At 42.7% G+C, this 20,678-nt stretch overlaps 1 protein-coding gene across 1 annotated transcript; it reads left to right on the plus strand.

Moving 5' to 3' along the window:
- Positions 1 to 8,977: 8,977 nt before the first annotated feature.
- LOC115196314 (GTPase IMAP family member 8) lies at positions 8,978 to 20,430 on the plus strand. Its single transcript, XM_029757014.1, has 3 exons — positions 8,978 to 10,260; positions 10,602 to 11,186; positions 18,351 to 20,430. The coding sequence occupies exons 1-3, from the start codon at positions 9,462 to 9,464 to the stop codon at positions 18,425 to 18,427; spliced, it is 1,461 nt and encodes a 486-aa protein (XP_029612874.1). The 5' UTR covers positions 8,978 to 9,461; the 3' UTR covers positions 18,428 to 20,430.
- The last annotated feature ends 248 nt before the right edge of the window (positions 20,431 to 20,678 follow it).

Here is a 20,678-nt window from a genome sequence, read left to right on the forward strand (position 1 = left end):
CCACTCCACAAATTTCTTGTTAACCTGTTGGGGCTAGGGGGCAGTATTTGCACGGCCGGATAAAAAACGTACCCGATTTAATCTGGTTACTACTCCTGCCCAGAAACAAGAATATGCATATAATTAGTAGATTTGGATAGAAAACACTCTAAAGTTTCTAAAACTGTTTGAATGGTGTCTGTGAGTATAGCAGAACTCATATGGCAGGCCAAAACCTGAGAAGATTCCATACAGGAAGTGCCCTGTCTGAAAATGTATTGTCCTTCTGTAGCCTCTCTATCGAAAATACAGCATCTGTGCTGTAACGTGACATTTTCTAAGGCTTCCATTGGCTCTCAGAAGGCGCCAGAAAGTGGAATGAGATGTCTGCAGACTCTGGGCTAAGTACAGCAGCGGAGTTTGTTACTGGCCTGCCTGGGGACAGTGACACTGGAGATGCGCATTCATGTGAATTCTCCATTTTGTTCTTTGGGCCTTTGAATGAATATAATGTCGCCCAGTTGGAATATTATCGCTATTTTACGAGAAAAATCGCATAAAAATTGATTTTAAACAGCGTTTGACATGCTTCGAAGTATGGTAATGGAATATTTTGAATTTTTTTGTCACAAAATGCGCTCGCGCGTCACCCTTCGGCTTGTGACCTGAACGGATGAAAAAAAACGGCGCTATTTCAGTATAACTATGGATTATTTCGAACCAAAACAACATTTGTTGTTGAAGTAGAAATCCTGGGAGTGCATTCTGACGAAGAACAGCAAAGGTAATCCAATTTTTCTTATTGTAAATCTGAGTTTGGTGAGGGCCAAACTTAGTGGGTGTCAAATTAGCTAGCCGTGATATCTACTCAGAATATTGCAAAATATGCTTTCGCCGAAAAGCTATTTTAAAATCTGACACCGCAATTGCATAAAGGAGTATCTGTATCTATAATTCTTAAAATAATTGTTATGTATTTTGTGAACGTTAATCGTGAGTAATTAAGTAAATTCACCGGAAGTTTGCGCTGTGTATGCTAGTTGCTAGTTCTGAAAATCACATGCTAATGTAAAAAGCTGTTTTTTGATATAAATATGAACTTGATTGAACAAAACATGCATGTATTTGTAACCGATGTGAAATGGCTAGTTAGTTAGCGGTGGTGCGTGTTAATAGCGTTTCAATCAGTGACGTCACTCGCTCTGAGACCTGAAGTGGTTGTTCCCCTTGCGTTGCAAGGGCCGTGGCTTTTGTGGCGTGATGGGTAACGATGCTTCATGGGGTGTCAGTTGTTGATGTGTGCAAGGGTCCCTGGTTCGAGCCCAGGTTGGGGCAAAGAGAGGGACGGAACCTACACTGTTACATTGGTGCCGTGACCCGGATCATTGGTTGCTGCGGAAAAGGAGGTCAAAAGGGGGGGTGAGTGTAACCGATGTGAAATGGCTAGTTAGTTAGCGGTCGTGCACGCTAATAGTGTTTCAATCAGTGACGTCACTCGCTCTGAGACCTGAAGTGCGTTGCAAGGGCCGTGGCTTTTGTGGCGCGATGGGTAACGATGCTTCGTGGGGTGTCAGTTGTTGATGTGTGCAAGGGGTCCCTGGTTCGAGCCCAGGTTGGGGCGAAGAGAGGGACGGAACCTACACTGTTACATATTGTATAACATAATGTCCTAGGAGTGTCATCTGATGAAGATCATTAAAAGGTTAGTGCTGCATTTAGCTGTGTTTTTGGTTTTTGTGACATATATGCTTGCTTGAAAAATGGCCGTGTGGTTATTTCTGGCTATGTACTCTCCTAACATAATCTAATGTTTTGCTTTCGCTGTAAAGCCTTTTTGAAATCGGACAATGTGGTTAGATTAACGAGAGCCTTATCTTTCAAATGGTGTAAAATAGTCCTATGTTTGAGAACTTTGAATTATGACATTTTGTGGTTTTAAATTTGGCGCTCTGTCACTGGCTGTTGAATAGTGCGGGACGATTTCGTCCCACCTACCCTAGTTAACAAACTATAGTTTTGGCAAGTCGGTTAGGACGTCTACTTTGTGCATGACACAAGTCATTTCTCCAACAATTGTTTACAGACAGATTATTTCACTTATAATTCACTGCATCACAATTCCAGTGGGTCAGACATTTACATACACTAAAGTTGACTGTGCCTTTAAACAGCTTGGAAAATTCAAGAAAATGATGTCATGGTTTTAGAAGCATCTGATAGGCTAATTGATATAATTTGAGTCAATTGGAGGTGTACCTGTGGATGTATTTCAAGGCCTACCTTCAAACTCAATGCCTCTTTGCTTGACATCATGGGAAAATGTAAAGAAATCAGCCAAGACCCCAGAAAAAAATTGTAGACCTTGACAAGTCTGGTTCATCCTTGGGAGCAATTTCCAAATGCCTGAAGGTACCACGTTAATCTGTACAAACAATAGTTTACAAGTAAACACCATGGGACCACGCAGCCATCATACCGCTCAGGAAGGAGACGCATTCTGTCTCCTAGAGATTAATGTACTTTGATGCGAAAAGTGCAAATCAATCCCAAAACAACAGCAAAGGACCTTGTGAAGATGCTGGAGGAAACAGGTACAAAATTAACTATATCCACAGTAAAACGAGTCCTACAGTATATCGACATAACCTGAAAGGCAGCTCAGCAAGGAAGAAGCCACTCCTCCAAAACCGCGATAAAAAAGCCAGACTACGGTTTGCAACTGCACATTGGGACAAAGATTGTACTATTTGGAGAAATGTCCTCTGGTCTGATCAAACAAAAATAGAACTGTTTGGCCATAATGACCATCGTTATGTTTGGAGGAAAAAGGAGGAAGCTTGCAAGCCGAAGGACACCATCCCATCCGTGAAGCACAGGGGTGGCAACATCACATTGTGGGGGTGCTTTGCTGCACTAGCGGTTCTGGGGGGGGGGGGGGGGGGGCAGTGCCCCTGTGACAACAATTTTGGACCCCCTTACATAACTAATTTTGCTATCGTTCTTTTTTTACATCCGTTATTAGTGGCAACGCGGAACACTAATTTAACCCACACATTTTCTAGAGGGATGGCTTCAGGCGGAACACAACAGTATCGTACCACATGCAATGATGCCAACTTTGCAATTTTGTTGCTAGATTTAGCAACTTTTCAGACGACCCTGGCAACTTTGTTTTTCAAACAGCACCTAGCAACAAATTTAGCTACTTTTAAAAATGTATTTGGAACTTTTAGCAACTTTTGAAAAGTGGCTCAAACGCTAAAATGCACGCATTTTCCCTCTGACACAAAGATGATTTTTCTCTGTCACACACTGAGTCACAACACACATGCCTGGCTGGAAAAGTGCATTTTGAGTGACGTCAACAGCAGGCGCTCAGCTCGTGCACAGGCAGCAGCAGACCAGCAGCAATTCCAGCAAATTGCAAATCATTGTTGGCTGACTGCAGCAGTACGAGTTTGACGAGCCAAACCCAATGAATATAGTTGGTCACGAATGTTTGATCTTGAACAGAACGCACAACATCAATCAACATCGTACAGCCAGAAGTACAGAAAAGAGTGGAAGTCTGTACCTGAACAAATGTCAAATCATATTTTTTGCTGAGATGGCCAGTCAATTTGAGTAACATTGTGTATTCTACGTAATGATGCAGTTTTACATTATCACGCAATGACATCACAACGTCATTTAGCAACTTTTAGCAACAAATCAACCTGCCTCTAGCAATTTACCCTGAAAATTAGTTGGCAACACTGACCACATGAATCTGCAAGTTTTTTTTCTACACATAAGTTGTAAGAAATTCCACACGAATATTATAGTTCAAGCACAAAGAAGGAAATATAGAGGTGAGTAAAATTGTTGATATGTTGTATTTGTATTAAATGCATTACAGAAGTGTAACGTTAGATCAGCTAATCTTAACCTGGCCGTTTGTTACTTTGTGGCAGTATGAAAAAGGATAAAATATATGATCAACAAACTCATGTTGCTGAGTGTTTTTTACTTAAACCACACTCCGTAAACGCATTGTAACGTAAAACGGTTAGACATAAAGGGTAGTTACCTAGCTAGTCAGTTATTTTAAGTAAATGAATTAATAAGCGTGGTCCCCATTGCCTTTGCTCTTTAGTTTTCACCAAAATGAAGAGAAAGAAGGACATCAGTGAGACAGAGCCAGATGGTTCAGATGTGGAGAGAGCAAGAGAGAGCAGAGCGCCTGCAGAGAGAAATAAGGAAGACTTGTCCATTGGAGAGACTGAGAGTGAAGGCATAGTAGAGCAGGAAAGTGAGACAGATGGAGAGACTGAGGCTGAGAGTGAGACACCAACAGAGGAGCCTCGTGCGTCCACAAGCAGTGGACCATCAGGTTTGTGATGTTGAATAAATCTGTGGTTACTTGTAAAGCAGTGCAATTAGTCAGTTTATATGGTGTATAGAAATGAGTTGGTTTGTGATTGAAATTAATTCTTATTTAACATGCTATTGGGCTTGTGATATAGATATCAGATGTATTTCAGAAGTTGCCTGATGGCAATGGTATATCTAAAATTACCCAAATAAATACTTTTAATTATATATTTTTTTCTTTGGCAGATATCAGCAAATCCCGGGAGGAACCACCGGTGCAGCCAATGATGAACATATACCCAAGAACTCTGATAGGGGACCGGAGGAGGAGCTTCAAGGCGGCCTGGTACCATATCCACCCATGGCTTGAATATTCAAAAAAAAAATCAGACTCTGTGTTTTGTTACGCCTGCAGGCATTTTAGCCCTCCCAAAGTCTCAGAGACTGTATATGATTCACAATTGGGTTTTAACAACTGGAAGAAGGCAACTTACAAAGAGGGGGGATTTGCAATTCATGCAAGGTCTGAGCGGCACAAACAAGCAATGATTACACGGAGAGACTATCAGAAAGCTGTAAGAAGTAATGCAACACTGGTAAATGCCCTAAACAAGGAACACAACAAACAGGTTCAAGAAAATCGGGACTATATTAAAACAATAGGAGAAGTACTACTACTTATAGCCACACAAACATTGCACAAAGAGGAGACAATGAGTCTGCAGAGTCAGATAATAAAGGGAACTTCATGGCAATCCTAGAAACAATAGCTAAGCATGACACAACAGTGAAAAAAAGGTTGACTTCCATTCATAATGCAAAATATACAAGCAAAGGGATTCAGAATGAGGTTCTGAGTTGTTTGGCAGACATGGTTCGAACAAAAATGATAGAAGAAGTGAAAGACAGTGAGGTCTTTAGCAGAATGGCAGACAAAACAAAAGATGTTAAAAAAAAGGAGCAGATATCTCTAGTACTCATGTACTATTTCAGAGGAGCTGTCCATGAGAGCTTTCTCCACTTTGAATCGGCTGATTGACTAGATGCAGCAGGGCTTACTGACAAAATCATACACATTTTAGAAAGTCATGGTCTTGAATACAAAAACAACCTAGTAGGCCAAGCATATGACAGTGCTTCCGTTATGAGTGGCAAGCATTCAGGCGTCCAGGCACGCATTAAAGAACAAGCAAAGCATGCCTTTTACATCCACTGCAGTGCACACTGTCTAAACTTAGTTTTAGTGGATACAGTCAAAGCTGTCCGTGAGGTAGGACAGTTCTTCTCCTTACTAGAAAGACTTTACGTCTTCACATCTGGGTCATATGTGCATCAAAAATGGCTTAGCATACAAAAAGAGATGTACCCAGGTGCACCTAGAGAGCTTCAGAGCTTCAGAGACTAAGTGACACTCGCTGGGCATGTCAATATATGGCTCTACATACTATTATGGATAGATTACCTGCCATCAAGTGAGCCCTGCAAGACATAGTCCAAGAACACAATGGTGACAGATCTGTTGAGGCACGAGGTCTGCTTGTACAGATAGATTTACAATTCATTGTGTGACTTGTTACTACACTCCATAAAGTGTTTGGAGAAGCAACATTTCTATTAGATGTGCTACAGTCTTCATCACTTGACCTGTCAAAGGCTGTTGATTTAGTTGAAGCCTTAGTTCAAACTTTGAATGACTACAGGGATGAGTCATTTTTTGATGACCTATGGAATGAAGTGTAGAACACAGCTGAGCAATGTGATACTGCAATACACCCCCCTGCAAAACGACCAAAAAAGCTAAGCTCTCAATTTAATGGAGACGGGGTACTCAGTACAGTGGGTCAGAGGTCAGATTCAGAACATGAAAAGGGCAGTTTTCGTATAACCCTTTTCTACCCTAGATCAGTTCAGAAGAATTTTAGAAAGGAAAATACAGTGGCATGCAGAGACCCTGCAGTGTAGTAGAGCTGGCATTATTCATTGAGCCTTATAAAGAGGTTTTCTTTGAGCTCTTTAAACTGTGCAAGATAGCTGTTTCAATCCCTGTTAGTACTGCTTCTTGTGAACTGAGTTTTTGTGCCCTAAAGCTGGTGAAAATGTATCTCAGGTCCACAATGTCAGATGACAGATTAAGCAATTTAGGTGTATTAAGTATTGAGTCAAGGAGGGCAAAGGCCTTGCGTCTAGATTAATTTGCTGATCTTTTTGCAAAAAAACACAAAAACCGGAGAATACAGTTGATGTGACCTGATACTGAATATGTAATGCAAATGAAAATTATAATGAAAATGCAAATAAATTGTTGAATGATTATGAACATGGTCTTTTGCCTGCTAATGCCTGCAATGCAGTGAAGAAAACGATATGACAACAATAACGTCTAATGCAACTGGCCGCTCTAATAGTACAACTGTCCCCAGCCTGGCCTCCCCAGTTGAAATGGTCTAGAACCACCACTGCTTTGCTGCAGGAGGGACTGGTGCGCTTCACAAAATAGATGGCATCATGAGGGAGGAAAATTATGTGGATAAATTGAAGCAACATCTCAAGACATCAGTCAGGAAGTTAAAGCTTGGTCGCAAATGAGTCTTCCAAATGGACAATGACCCCAAGCACACTTCCAAAGTTGTGCCAAAATGGCTTAAGGACAACAAGTCAAGGTATTGGAGTGGCTATCACAAAGCCCTGACCTCAATCCTATAGAAAATGTGTGGGCAGAACTGAAAAAGCATGTGCGAGCAAGGAGGCCTAGAAACCTGACTCAGTTACACCAGCTCTGGAGGAATGGGCCAAAATTCACCCAACTTATTGTGGGAAGCTTGTGGAAGGCTACCCGAAAAGTTTGACCCAAGTTAAATAATTTAAAGGCAATGCTACCAAATACTAATTGAGTGAATGTAAACTTCTGACCCACTGGGAAAGTGATGAAAGAAATAAAAGCTGAAATAAATAATTCTCTCTACTATTATTCTGACATTTCACATTCTTAAAATAAAGTGGTGATCTTAACTAATCTAAAACAGGGATTTTTTTACGCGGATTAAATATCAGGAATTGTGAAACTGAGTTTTGTCCATTTGGAAGACCCATTTGCGATCAAGCTTTAACTTCCTGACTGATGTCTTGAGATGTTGCTTCAATTTATCCACATAATTTTCCATCCTCATGATGGCATCTATTTTGTGAAGTGCACCAGTCCCTCCTGCAGCAAAGCACCCCCACAACATGATGCTGCCACCCCCGTGCTTCACGGCTGGGATGGTGTTCTTCGGCTTGCAAGCCTCCCCCTTTTTCCTCCAAACATAACGATGGTCATTATGGCCAAACAGTTCCATTTTTGTTTGATCAGACCAGAGGACATTTCTCCAAATAGTACGATCTTTGTCTCCATGTGTAGTTGCAAACCGTAGTCTGGCTTTTTTATCGCGGTTTTGAAGGAGTGGCTTCTTCCTTGCTGAGCGTTCTTTCAGGTTATGTCAATATAGGACTTGTTTTACTGTGGATATAGATACTTTTGTACCTGTTTCCTCCAGTATCTTCACAAGGTCCTTTGCTGTTCTGGGATTGATTTGCACTTTTTGCATCAAAGTACGTTCATCTCTAGGAGACAGAACGCGTCTCTTTCCTGAGCGGTATGACAGCTGCGTGGTCCCATGGTGTTTATACTTGCGTACTATTGTTTGTACAGATGAACGTGGTACCTTCAGGCGTTTGGAAATTGCTCCCAAGGATGAACCAGACTTGTGGAAGTCTAAAAAAAAATATTCTGAAGTCTTGGCTGATTTCTTTTCATTTTCTCATGATGTCAAGCAAATTTGCACTGAGTTGAAAGGTAGGCCTTGAAATACATCCACAGGTACACCTCCAATTGACTCAAATTATGTAATTTAGCCTATCAGAAGCTTCTAAAGCCATGACATAATTTTCTGGAATTTTCCAAGCTGTTTTAAAGCCCAGTCAACTTAGTGTATGTGAACTTCTGACCCACTGGAATTGTGATGCAGTGAATTATAAGTGAAATAATTTGTCTGTAAACAATTGTTGGAGAAATTACTTGTGTCATGCACAAAGTAGATGTCCTAACTGACTTGCCAAAACTATAGTTTGTTAACAAGAAATTTGTGGTGGTTGAAAAATGAGTTTTAATGACTCAAACCTAAGTGTATGTAAACTTCACACTTCAACTGTACATAAACCACACATTTCTGGTCTGCATTTCAAATGTTGTCTTTTTGTAAATACCCTATTTCAATATGATCATCATCTCTCTCCCTCCTCCCTCATTCTCCCTCTCTCACACGTGTTCCTCCAATGTCTGTATTATAAATAGAGTGCAGCATTGGGAGCATTCTTCCCACAGCTGTAACCACCGTAACTTCTCTCCAGCACTGCTCCTCACTTTGTCTCTGTCTGTAGCAGTATGTCGTGCTAGGTGTAGGAGAAGCTCCCTGGTTTGCTTCACCTCAATATGACCAGTCATTTCCCTGAAGCTGCATGGTGTTGACTTCCTGTCTGCGCAATCTTCGCTCTTGAGAAGATAAATAAAAAAAGAGAAAAAAACGTAGTTCCAGGGAAGAGGGGGCAAGACAGAAAGACCTACAGAGAGAAAGGGAGAAAGAAAAGGGGAGGAACAGAGAGAAAGAGAGACAAAGAGAGAATGGGGAAACAGTGAGTGAAAGAGAGCGAGAGAGCGAGAGAGAGAGTGGGGTGGGATAGAGTGAAATGTTCTGCGATTGAATGAGACGGAGAGAGAATAGAAGAGGAAACCTTTTTGACTGCCAGCATTTTGTGGACCGGTCAGGATACACCATATGACAGACTACTGGTATCCCTTGAAGGAGCAGGAGGGAAAAAGCATGGAGGTGGAGGGGTGAGAAAGAAAACAAGAGGCTAGAGACAAAATGGCTACATTCTCCACTGGCTCTGAATTTGGTACCGGTAGGTGAGTTTAGTTCTGTAGCTCTGCTCCTCTATGTTTTGCTACAGATATTCATCTGCACTCTTCCATGGACAATCCCAACAGGAGCTACTGTCAGTTATAGCTCGCTCTTCTCTGGCCATCTGACAGCATAGACATTAAAACAGGAAATTATCTTTTGCTCACTACCTTTCTGCCTTGGAGAGCTCAAATGGAGAGTCCAAACATCTGCCAGTCGTTGTCATCTCCGGCAGTTGAACCCTTCTGTCATCTCCCGGAGCGTAGGCTTCTGTTGCTGGGGGGACCAGGAGCTGGGAAGAGCACCACAGGGAATGCCATCCTAGGTGAGGAGGTCTTCCAGACTGGGACAGAGACTATCCACAGCACCGTTGGCCACGGGGGGGTCTGCAGGACGCGTATCACCGTGGTTGACACCCCAGGCTGGATTATACCCCATGACTCAGCGGATGATACCTCCGGGGTCCCGCCAGAGCGGGCTAGCAAGGAGGGACCATGTGTCGGTGCCACCCTCTGTCCCCCAGGGCCCCACGCACTCCTGGTGGTGGTCCCCGTGTCACAGCCCTTCACAGAGGGCCACAGAAAGGCAGCAGAGAAGCAGCTGGGTCATCTAGGAGGAGGGGCCTGGAGGTCGACCATGGTGCTCTTCACTGGGGTTGACCAGCTACCTGAGGGGACATTCGTAGAGGAGTTCATTGCAGCTGGGGAGCCCCTTCAGTGGCTGGTGGAGAGGTGTGGTAACAGATACCATGGCCTGGATAGTAACACACAGCAGAGTGGGGATGACAACACGGTAAACACACAAGTTCAGGAGCTGCTGGAGAAGGTAGAGGAGCAGGTTAAGGAAAACCATGGCTGGTATTTTGCAGTAAACGAACTGATTCTGCTAGAGGAAGAGCAGGCAAGGAAGGCGGTGGAAGAGAGGCGGATGAGAGAGGAACGGGAGGAGAGGGAGAGGCAGAGGCTGCGGATGGTCGGAGGCCCTCCCAGAGGTGACCAGCTCTTATTGCCTTCACTCTTAGAAGAAAGGGTTTCAAAAGGGTTCTCCAGCTATCCCCACGGGAGAACCATTTGAAAAACCCTTTTGGATTCCATGTAGAACCCTCTGTGGAAAGGGTTCTACCTGGGACCTAAAAGGGTTTTTAACAACGGTTAATTTAATAACACCGGTTAACAGGGTTCTCCCATGGGGACACCTGAAGAACCTTTTTAAATATAACCTGCTTTTCTAAGAGTTTTGTATACTTGGCATAATAGTTCATAAAAGTTCATAAAGGTTTAAATAAATAACATACACGTTATAAAGCTTTCTATCTTTCCCTGTCTCTCACAGAGCTGAGGGTCCTCTTGCTGGGCTGGAAAGGAGTGGGAAAAAGTTCTGTAGGGAACACCATCCTGGGCCGTCGGGACTTTGAGTCGGGGACAGAGACGGCGCAGAGCCTTAGGAGGCAGGCCGAGGTGGCCGGACGCAGGGTCACCATTGTTGACACCCCTGGCTGGGACTGGTTCTCCATAAGACGCACCCCGAAACACGTCAGACAGGAGTCAAAGCGAGGGGCCACCCTCCTCCGGCCTGGCCCCCACACCCTTCTCCTGGTGCTGCCCATCATCTCCACCCTCACTTCACGCAAGAGGCGGACCCTGGAGGCCCACCTGGAGGGCCTGTTTGGTGATAGGGCGTGTCTCCACACCATGGTGCTGTTCAGCTGCGGGGATTGGCTGGGCCGAACACCGGTCGAGGAGCACATTCAGAGGGGAGGGCGGGAGCTCCACAGGTTGTTGGAATACTGTGGAAACTATTATCACGTGGTGGACAGCAAGATGCCGGGGAAGGACACAAGAAACATCTCAGATCTGCTGGACAAAATAGAGGAAATGATCAGAGAGAACGGTGATGAGGCCTTCTTGCCAATACAAAGTGAGTATACAGTAGATGATACTGAACCGCTATCTTCTTTCCCTGCTGTCATTAATTCACTTCTGGATGAAATTCATGTACACTACCGTTCAAAAGTTTGGGGTCGCTTAGAAATTTCCTTATTTTTGAAAGAAAAGCACGTTTTTTGTCCATTCAAATAACATCAAATTGATCAGAAATACAGTGTAGACATGGTTAATGTTGTAAATGACTATGGTACCTGGAAACGTACAGATGCCCATTATCAGCAACCTTCACTCATGTGTTCCAATGGCACATTGTGTTAGCTAATCCAAGTTTATCATTTTAAAAGGCCAATTGATCATGAGAAAACCCTTTTGTAATTATGTTAGCACAGCATAAAACTGTTGTCCTAATTAAAGAAGCAATTAAACTGGACTTCTTTAGACAGGTTGACAATCTGGAGTGTCAGCAATTGTGGGTTCGATTATATGCTCAAAATGGCCAGAAACAAAGAACTTTCGTCTGAAACTCAGTCTATTCTTGTTCTGAGAAATGAAGGCCATGTGAGAAATTGCCAAGAAACTGAAGATCTCGTACAACGCAGTGTACAGTCGGGGCCAAATATTAATTTCCACAAAGATTGCTGCTTCAGTGTCTTTAGATATTTTTGTCAGATGTTACTATGGAATACTGAAGTATAATTACAAGCAAGTGTCAAATGCTTTTATTGACAATTACATGAAGTTGATGCAAAGAGTCAATGTTGACCCTTCTTTTTCAAGACCTCTGCAATCCGCCCTGGCATGCTGTCAATTAACTTCTGGGCAACATCCTGACTGATGGCAGCCCATTCTTGCATAATCAATGCTTGGAGTTTGTCAGAATTTGTGGGTTTTTGTTTGTCCACCTGCCTCTTGAGGATTGACCACAAGTTTTCAATGGGATTAAGGTCTGGGGAGTTTCCTGGCCATGGACCCAAAATATCGATGTTTTGTTCCCCGAGCCACTTAGTTATCACTTTTGCCTTATGGCAAGGTGCTCCAACATGCTGGAAAAGGCATTGTTTGTCACCAAACTGTTCCTGGATGGTTGGGAGAAGTTGCTCTCGGAGGATGTATTGGTACCATTCTTTATTCATGGCTGTGTTCTTTGGCAAAATTGTGAGTGAGCCCACTCCCTTGGCTGAGAAGCACCCCACACATGAATGGTCTCAGGATGCTTTACTGTTGGCATGACACAGGACTGATGGTAGCGCTCACCTTGTCTTCTCCGGGCAAACTTTTTCCGGATGCCCCAAACAATCGGACAGGGGATTCATCAGAGAAAATGATTTTACCCCAGTCCTCAGCAGTCCAATCCCTGTACCTTTTTCAGAATACCAGTCTGTCCCTGATGTTTTTCCTGGAGAGAAGTGGCTTCTTTGCTGCCCTTCTTAACACCAGGCCATCCTCCAAAAGTCTTCGCCTCACACCTGCCTGCTGCTATTCCTGAGCAAGCTCTGTACTGGTGGTGCCCCGATCCCGCAGCTGAATCAACTTTAGGAGACCGTCCTGGCACAACTTTCTTGGGTGCCCTGAAGCCTTCTTCACAACAATTGAACCGCTCTCCTTGAAGTTATTGATGATCCGATAAATGGTTTATTTAGGTGCAGTCTTACTGGCAGCAATATCCTTGCCTGTGAATCCCTTTTTGTGCAAAGCAATGATGACGATACGTGTTTCCTTGCAGGTAACCATGGTTGTCAAGCACCACCCTCCTTTTGAAGCTTCCAGTCTGTTATTCGAACTCAATCAGCATCACAGAGTGATCTCCAGCCTTGTCCTCGTCAACACTCACACCTGTGTTAACGAGAGAATCACTGATATGATGTCAGCTGGTCCTTTTGTGGCAGGGCTGAAATGCAGTGGAAAGGTTTTTGGGGGATTCAGTTCATTTTCATGGCAAAGAGGGACTTTGCAATTAATTGCAAGTCATCTGATCACTCTTCATAACATTCTGGAGTATATGTAAATTGCCATCATACAAACTGAGGCAGCAGACTTTGTGAAAATGTATATTTGTGTCATTCTCAAAACTTTTGGCCACGACTGTACTACTCTCTTCACAGAACACAGCAAACTGGCTCTAACCAGAATAGAAAGAGGCGTGGGAGGCCTTGTTGCACAACTGAGCAAGAGGACAAGTACATTAGAGTGTCTAGTTTGAGAAACAGACACCTCACAAGTCCTCAACTGGCAGCTTCAAAAAATAATACCTGCAAAACACCAGTCTCAATGTCAACAGTGAAGAGGCTGCTGGCCTTCTAGGCAGAGTTGCAAAGAAAAAGCCATATCTCTGACTGGCCAATAAAAATAAAATAATAAGATGGGCAAAAGAACACAGACATTGGACAGGAACTCTGCCTAGAACTCTGCCTTTGACAGGAACTCTGCCTAGAAGGCCAGCATCCCAGAGTCACCTCTTCCCTGTTGACGTTGAGGCTGGTGTTTTGCGGGAGACACTAATGTTCTTGTCCTCTTGCTCAGTTGTGCACCGGGGCTTCCCACTCCTCTTTCTATTCTGGTTAGAGCCAGTTTGCTCTGTTCAGTGAAGGGAGTAGTACACAGCGTTGTACGAGATCTTCAGTTTCTTGGCAATTTCTCACATGGAATAGCCTTAATTTCTCAGAACAAGAATAGACTGACGAGTTTCAGACGAAAGTCCTTTGTTTCTGACCATTTTGAGCCTGTAATCGAACCCACAAATGCTGATGCTCCAGATACTAGTCTAAAGAAGGCCAGTTTTATTGCTTCTTTAATCAGGTCAACAGTTTTCCGCTGTGCTAACATAATTGCAAAAGGGTTTTCTAATGATCAATTGGCCTTTTAAAATGATAAACTTGGATTAGCTAACACAATGTGCCATTAGAACACATAAGTGATGGTTGCTGATGGTGGGCCTATGTACGCCAATGTAGATATTCCATAAAAAATCTGCCGTTTCCAGCTACAATAGTCAGTTACAACATTAACAATGTCTACACTGTATTTCTGATCAATTTGATGTTATTTTAAATCGACACAAAATGTGCTTATCTTTCAAAAACAAGGAATTTTCTAAGTGACCCCAAACTTTTGAACAGTAGTGTATGTTGTTATGATTGTTTTTGTCAAGCATTTTTCTGTTATACAGTGCATTCGGAAAGTTCAGGCCGCTTGACGTTTTCAACATTTTGTTACGTTACGGCCTTATTCTAAAATGGATTAAATATTTGTTTTCCTTCATCAATCTACACACAATACCCCATAATGACAAAGCAAATTCAGGTTTTAGAAATGTTTGCAAATGTATAAAACAAAAAAACTTAAAATATCACATTTACATAAGTATTCAGACCATTTACTCAGTGCTTTGTTGAAGCACCTTTGGCAGTGATTACAGCCTCAAGTATTCTTGGATATGACACTACAAGCTTGGCACACCTGTATCTGGGGAGTTTCTCCCATTCTTCTCTGCAGATCCTCTAAAGCTCTGTCAGGTTGAATGGGGAGCGTCGCTGCACAGCTATTTCCAGGTCTCTCCAGAGATGTTCGATCGGGTTCAATTCCGGGCTCTGGCTGAGCCACTCAAGGAAAATCAGACTTGTCCCGAAGCCATTCCTGCGTTGTCTAGGTTGTGTGCTTAGGGTCGTTGTCCTGTTGTTAGGTGAACCTTCACCCCAGTCTGAAGTCCTGAGTGCTCTGGAGCAGGTTTTCATCAAGAATCTTTATGTAATATGCTCCGTTCATCTTTGCCTCGATCCTGACTAGTCTCCCAGTCCCTGCTGCTGAAAAACATCCCCACAGCATGATGCTGCCACCACCATGCTTCACCGTAGGGATGGTGCCAGGTTTCCTCCAGACGTGATGCTTGGTATTCAGGCCAAAGAGTTCAATCTTGGTTTCATCAGACCAGAGACAGAGTCCTTCAGGTGCCATTTGGCAAACTCCAAGCGGCCTTTTACTGAGGAGTGGCTTCTGTCTGGCCACTCTACCTGATTGGTGGAGTGCTGCACAGATGGTTGTCCTTCTGGAAGGTTCTCCCATCTTCACAGAGGAACTCTGGAGCTCTGTCAGAGTGACTATCGAATTCTTGGTCCCTTCCCTGACCAAGCCCCCCCCCCCACCCGATTGCTCAGTTCGGCTTATTTTTCTGGCACCACTCTCCCAGGGCCCTCACCTCCTCCCTTTAGGCTGTGTCGTCATTGTTGGTAATCAGGCCTACTACTGTTGTGTCATCTGCAAACTTGATGATGGAGTTGCAGGCGTGCGTAGCCACGCAGTCATGGGTAAACAGGGAGTACAGGAGGGGGATGAGCACGCACCCATGTGGGGCCCCTGTGTTGAGGATCAGCGAAGTGGAGGTGTTGTTTCCTACCTTCACCACCTGAGGGTCATCTGACAGGAAGTCCAGGACCCAGTTGCACAGGGCGGGGTTTCAGACCCAGGGCCCTAAGCTTAATGATGAGCTTGGAGGGTACTATGCTGTTCATTGACTATATGCTGAGCTATAGTCAATGAACAGCATTCTTACCTAGGTATTCCTCTTGTCCAGATGGGATAGGGCAGTGTGCAGTGCGATGGCGATTGCATCATCTGTGTATCTATTGGGGGGGTAAGAAAATTGAAGTGGGTCTAGGGTGTCAGGTAAGGTAGAGGTGATTTGATCCTTGACTAGCCTCTCAAAGCACTTTATGATGACAGAATTGAGTGCTACAGGATGATAGTCATTTTGTTCAGTTCTCTTTGCTTTCTTGGGTAGAGGATCAATGGTGGACATCTTTAAGCAAGTAGGAACTGGGACAGGAATATGTCCGTTAATACTCCAGCCAGCTGGTCTGTGCATGCTATGAGGACGTGGCTAGGGATGACGTCTGTGCCGGCAGCCTTGCGAGGGTTAACACGCCTAAATGTCTTAGTCACGTCAGCCACGGAGAAGGAGAGCCCAAAGTCCTTGGTAGCGGGCCACGTCGGTGAAACTGTGTTGTCCTCAAAGCGGGTGAAGAAAGTGTTTAGACTTCAGATTCCGCGACGTGGCTTGTTTTCGCTTTGTTGTCCGTGATTGTCTGTAGACCATGCACCTACGTCTTGTGTCTGAGCCATTGAATTGGGACTCCACTTTGTCTCTGTACTGATGTTTTGCCTGTTTGATTGCCTTACTGAGGGAATAACTACACTATTTGTATTCGGCCGTATTCCCAGTCAACTTGCCATGGTTAAATGCTGTGGTTTGCGCTTTCAGTTTTGTGCGAATGCTGCCATCTGGTTTGGGTAGGTTTTATTAGTCACGGTGGGTACAACATCTCCTATACACTTCCTGATGAACTCAGTCACCTTTTCCGTGTATTCATCGATGTAATTCTCAGAGGCTAGCCATGTCCCAGTCCGACTGATCAAAACAATCTTGAAGCATGGATTCCGATTGGTCAGACAAGCATTTAATAGACCTTAGCACGGGTACCTCCTGTTTGAGTTTCTCCCTATAGGAAGGTAGGAGAAAAATGGAGTCGGAATCAGATTTGCCTAAGGGAGGGCAGGGAAGCGCCTTTTAGGCATTTCGAAAAGGTGAGTAGCAGTGGTCCAATGTTTTGGTCCAATGTACTACCTTCAATGTGTTGCTAGAACTTCGTTAGCGTTTTCCTCAAATTTGCTTTGCTAAAATCTCCAGCTACAATAAATGCGGCCAAAGGATATGTGATTTCCAGTTTGCATAAAGTCCAGTGTAGTTCTTTGACTGCCGTTGTGGTATCGGCTTGAGGAGGAACATACACGGCTGTGACTCCCAAGAGAATTCCCTTGGGAGGTAATACGGCCAGCATTTGATTGAGGTATTCTAGGTCAGGTGAACCAAAGAACTTGAGTTTCTGTATGTTATCACAATCGCACCATGAGTGGTTAATCATGAAACATACACCCCCTCCTTTCTTCTTTATTCCTGCCTGCGCGATGCACTGAGAACCCAGATGGCTGAATGGACAGGGACAGTATATCCCGAAGGATACCCTCACCCTTAGCTCGTCTACTTAATTATCCAGAGACTGAACATTAGCAAGTAATATACTCGGTAGATGGTGTGCACGCCTCCTGAGTCGGACTAGAATTCCACTCTGAATACCTTTTCTCCACCGGCGGTGTTTTGGAGCAGCCTCTGGAAAAAGTTCAATTGTCCTGGGGGGTATGAACAAAGGATCCAATTCGGGAAATCGTATTCCTGGTCGTAATGCTGGTGAGTTACCGCTGCTCTGATATCCAAAAGTTATTTCCGGCTGTATGTAATAACACAAAACCTTTTCTGGGCTAATAATGTATGAAGTAACACACATAAAAATACTGCAAAGTTGCTTTGGAGCTAGAAGCAGAGCTGCCATATATGTCGGCGCCATCTTACTGTGTTTAGATTGATTAAATAAATAAAAATCCTTGGCAATTTTAGAATAAGGCTGTAATGTAACAAAATGTGGAAAAAGTCAAGGGGTCTGAAAAACTTTCCGAAAGCACTATATGTAGACACTGCTGGAGGTAATGAATATGACATTGAAAAGTGGCATAGTTGCCCTTTAAAATCCTTAAGAGCCTATTGACACACCCATATAAAAAAATCCCATCAAAATCTGTCAGTTTAAGCTAGAAATATCAGTTTTTTTGCAAGGGATGTGTCTCAATCCACCGCATCTGCCTATGTCGGCCTCCCGCATCTGCGGTGGAAGGTTGCCAAGCTACAGCGGTGTTTGTCAGACCATGAGACATCCCGAAAAATCGGTCTTCTCACATAAACGTCTGTGGCATCCGAACGGTTTGGCCTAACTATTATGACCAATGTATGGAAGGGAGAGACTCTTGTAAACCTGATGGTGTTCTCCGTTTTGCTCTACAACCCCCACAAGTGTCACGGGACTCGTCTGAAGGTAACCCATACAAACAATTGGAGGTATGGAGGTAGTTGTGCCAACAAAAATAAAGGGGTAAATATGTTGAAAAAACAAACATATTTCCTGAGGTTTCTTAAAAATGACACTTCAATTCCTTATGATTTATTTTTTGCTAGTCACGAATGTGTTATTCAATGTGTTTCTATGGGCTATAGTACTAAAGGCCAAATTCAATATTTTATCAAATTATTTTAACATTCTAAACCCCCCCAAGGATAAGTTTTGAGATCATTGGGATCTTTTGTGTTTGACAGTGGATGAAGAAAGCCCTGAGTCATCTGAGAACAACAGCCCTGAAGAGGACTGTGGCAGAGGATGCCAGCTCCAGTAGTGACAACGGAGAGAGTAGCCAAGAGCACATGCTTACACACTGTAAGGTGGACACGATCCCGCACACCAAGCCAAAACATTCACATTTTAAAGTGACCTGGTGTAGAATTACACTGGAAATGAAAGAACACATACAATGCCTTCAGAAAGTATTCACACAACATGACTTTTTAAATGGAAAAAGTCAAGGGGTGTGACGATTTTCTGAAGGCACTGTACATGTATTCAAAGTAGTTCGGTCAATCTTGAATTTCTGTGGCATTTGCAACCATGAAAAACACTTTAAAAGGACAAATAATTGCACATCATTCATGTTTTTGTTTATATTGAACTGTTTATCAATGATAAAACATAATGCAAGTCCTTTATACTGCATGCAATACTTAGGGCAAGCACATTGACCCAGTATAGAGTCGTAGTGACATAATTTGGGCATTAAGAGATATCTATTATTTTGAATGCTAGAAAGTAGACAAAATAGATTGAACTATACAATGAAAACAAACAAAGGCTATTAAAGAAGGAAAATAATGTATATAATAAAAAATATATGGGGGATTGGAAATGATGCAGATAATTACACTATCTGCAATATTAAAGCTGATCTCATTACAAAGCTATACAAGGTAACAGTAAACATGTTGTCCCCCCACGAATGATGCAGCCTTGGGCCAATTAGTAACAATTCAAACAAGGGTAACACTATTTGAAGGAACACATATTATAAACTAGAAATTAGTGGCTAAGTAGGTAAATAAGTAGCTTATAAGGCCTTTGTGTTATTAGCCATATGGCTTAATTAAGTGATGTTATTCAAACATTATAAGGCAAATATTACTAGTCAATCCTTAACCTCATAAGCTATAATAAATAGTTATTGTTAATAAATAGCAAGTTACACAAGAAACTGTCTCAATGTGGTACTAATAAGGGCATAGTACTTCAATTTGTGTGACCATATTTTTACTTGCTGATTTTTTTTCTCCATTAATGACCTCATTGGACAGGAAGGGGCACACCTCCCTCATATATACACACCATACAGCCAACATTCAAGTTACATTTTTATGTAAACAATTAGCAACTCAACCTCCAAATATACTTGCATACATGTTGGCTGTATTGCATATAATGTGGCATACTTACTATGACTGTGCTATGGGGTTGCCTCACCTGATGTGGTCACCTCAATTGAATTGTAAATGAAGGACAATTACATTGTGAGCAAAATTGTTCATCATATCACTTTAGTAAATTATTTTGAAAGTGTTAAAGACTTACCCTAATTTACCTAAAATGTGTCATTGATGTTACTACTCCTACTGGTGGCACAATTCTATCATAAATGGTAGAAATTATTTAAAGTCATTAAGCTGCCATAATAGTTGATTTGAAATGGAAAGATGTACCCAAATACATTTAAATAATATCTGGAGAATGGACGTTTCCAAAATCCCCAAATGCCACAGCAATTCAAGAACGACCCAGTTGTCATTGTTTCCCTCAAGGAGTTATGGTAATTACAAATGCAACTATGCATTGTGAATACATTGCCTTAGAAATGCATGTGTTCTGGGCATCCTAAAGATAAAAGGCACTCTTAAAATAATCACATCAATCTAATCATTTTACCGGACTTTGGTTTGTGTCGTCAGAACAATACTTAACTGGATTGTAGTAATGGATGTTCTGTGAGACAGCACTGCCGTGTATTATTGAAATCTAACATTAACTTTTTCCATTTGAAATATTGCAACTGACACTTCTAATGCTTTACTGAATGTTTTATATAGTAGTGCATTGCAGAACACATACTTAAAAATACATACACATGTTATTTGATGTTTAATTGCACTGAAATATGTGCCAATATATCTAAATAATTTTGTTGGGGGGTCTTCCCTTTTTTGCATGTTATTTTGGCATTAATACATGTTACATATCAGTTTGCAAACAATGTAAAAAATACATATCATTCGTTAATAAAGCTGCATACGCACAGTCTCTTTTTTGTTTTCTTGAGGAAAGCAGGTCCAAAATGCAGGTGTTTCAGCCTAGCTCAGTGCTTTCTGTGGTGGTGAGGCGAGCCAGCAGAAAATAGGAGCATTGCGCCATGATTGGCTCCGTGTTCTGTCACTCATGGGGACAGTAAGTCATCGCCAAGTTGAAGTCCTTAGTAAGGGTCGACATCCAAAATGTCAGCCCTTTGGGTCCTGCCATACAGTTATATTACAAGTGCCCTTCCATGAAGG

This window comes from Salmo trutta, chromosome 1 (assembly GCF_901001165.1).
Source record: "Salmo trutta chromosome 1, fSalTru1.1, whole genome shotgun sequence".
NCBI lineage: Eukaryota > Metazoa > Chordata > Actinopteri > Salmoniformes > Salmonidae > Salmo > Salmo trutta.

What these genes read in the sequence shown, in the direction of transcription:
- LOC115196314 (XM_029757014.1), top strand. Translation starts at nt 9,462, where the DNA reads ATGGAGAGTCCAAACATCTGCCAGTCGTTGTCATCTCCGGCAGTTGAA. An exon ending in GGTCGGAGGCCCTCCCAGAG is followed by an intron (nt 10,261 to 10,601) that starts GTGACCAGCTCT and finishes TGTCTCTCACAG; the next exon opens with AGCTGAGGGTCCTCTTGCTG. An exon ending in GGCCTTCTTGCCAATACAAA is followed by an intron (nt 11,187 to 18,350) that starts GTGAGTATACAG and finishes TGTGTTTGACAG; the next exon opens with TGGATGAAGAAAGCCCTGAG.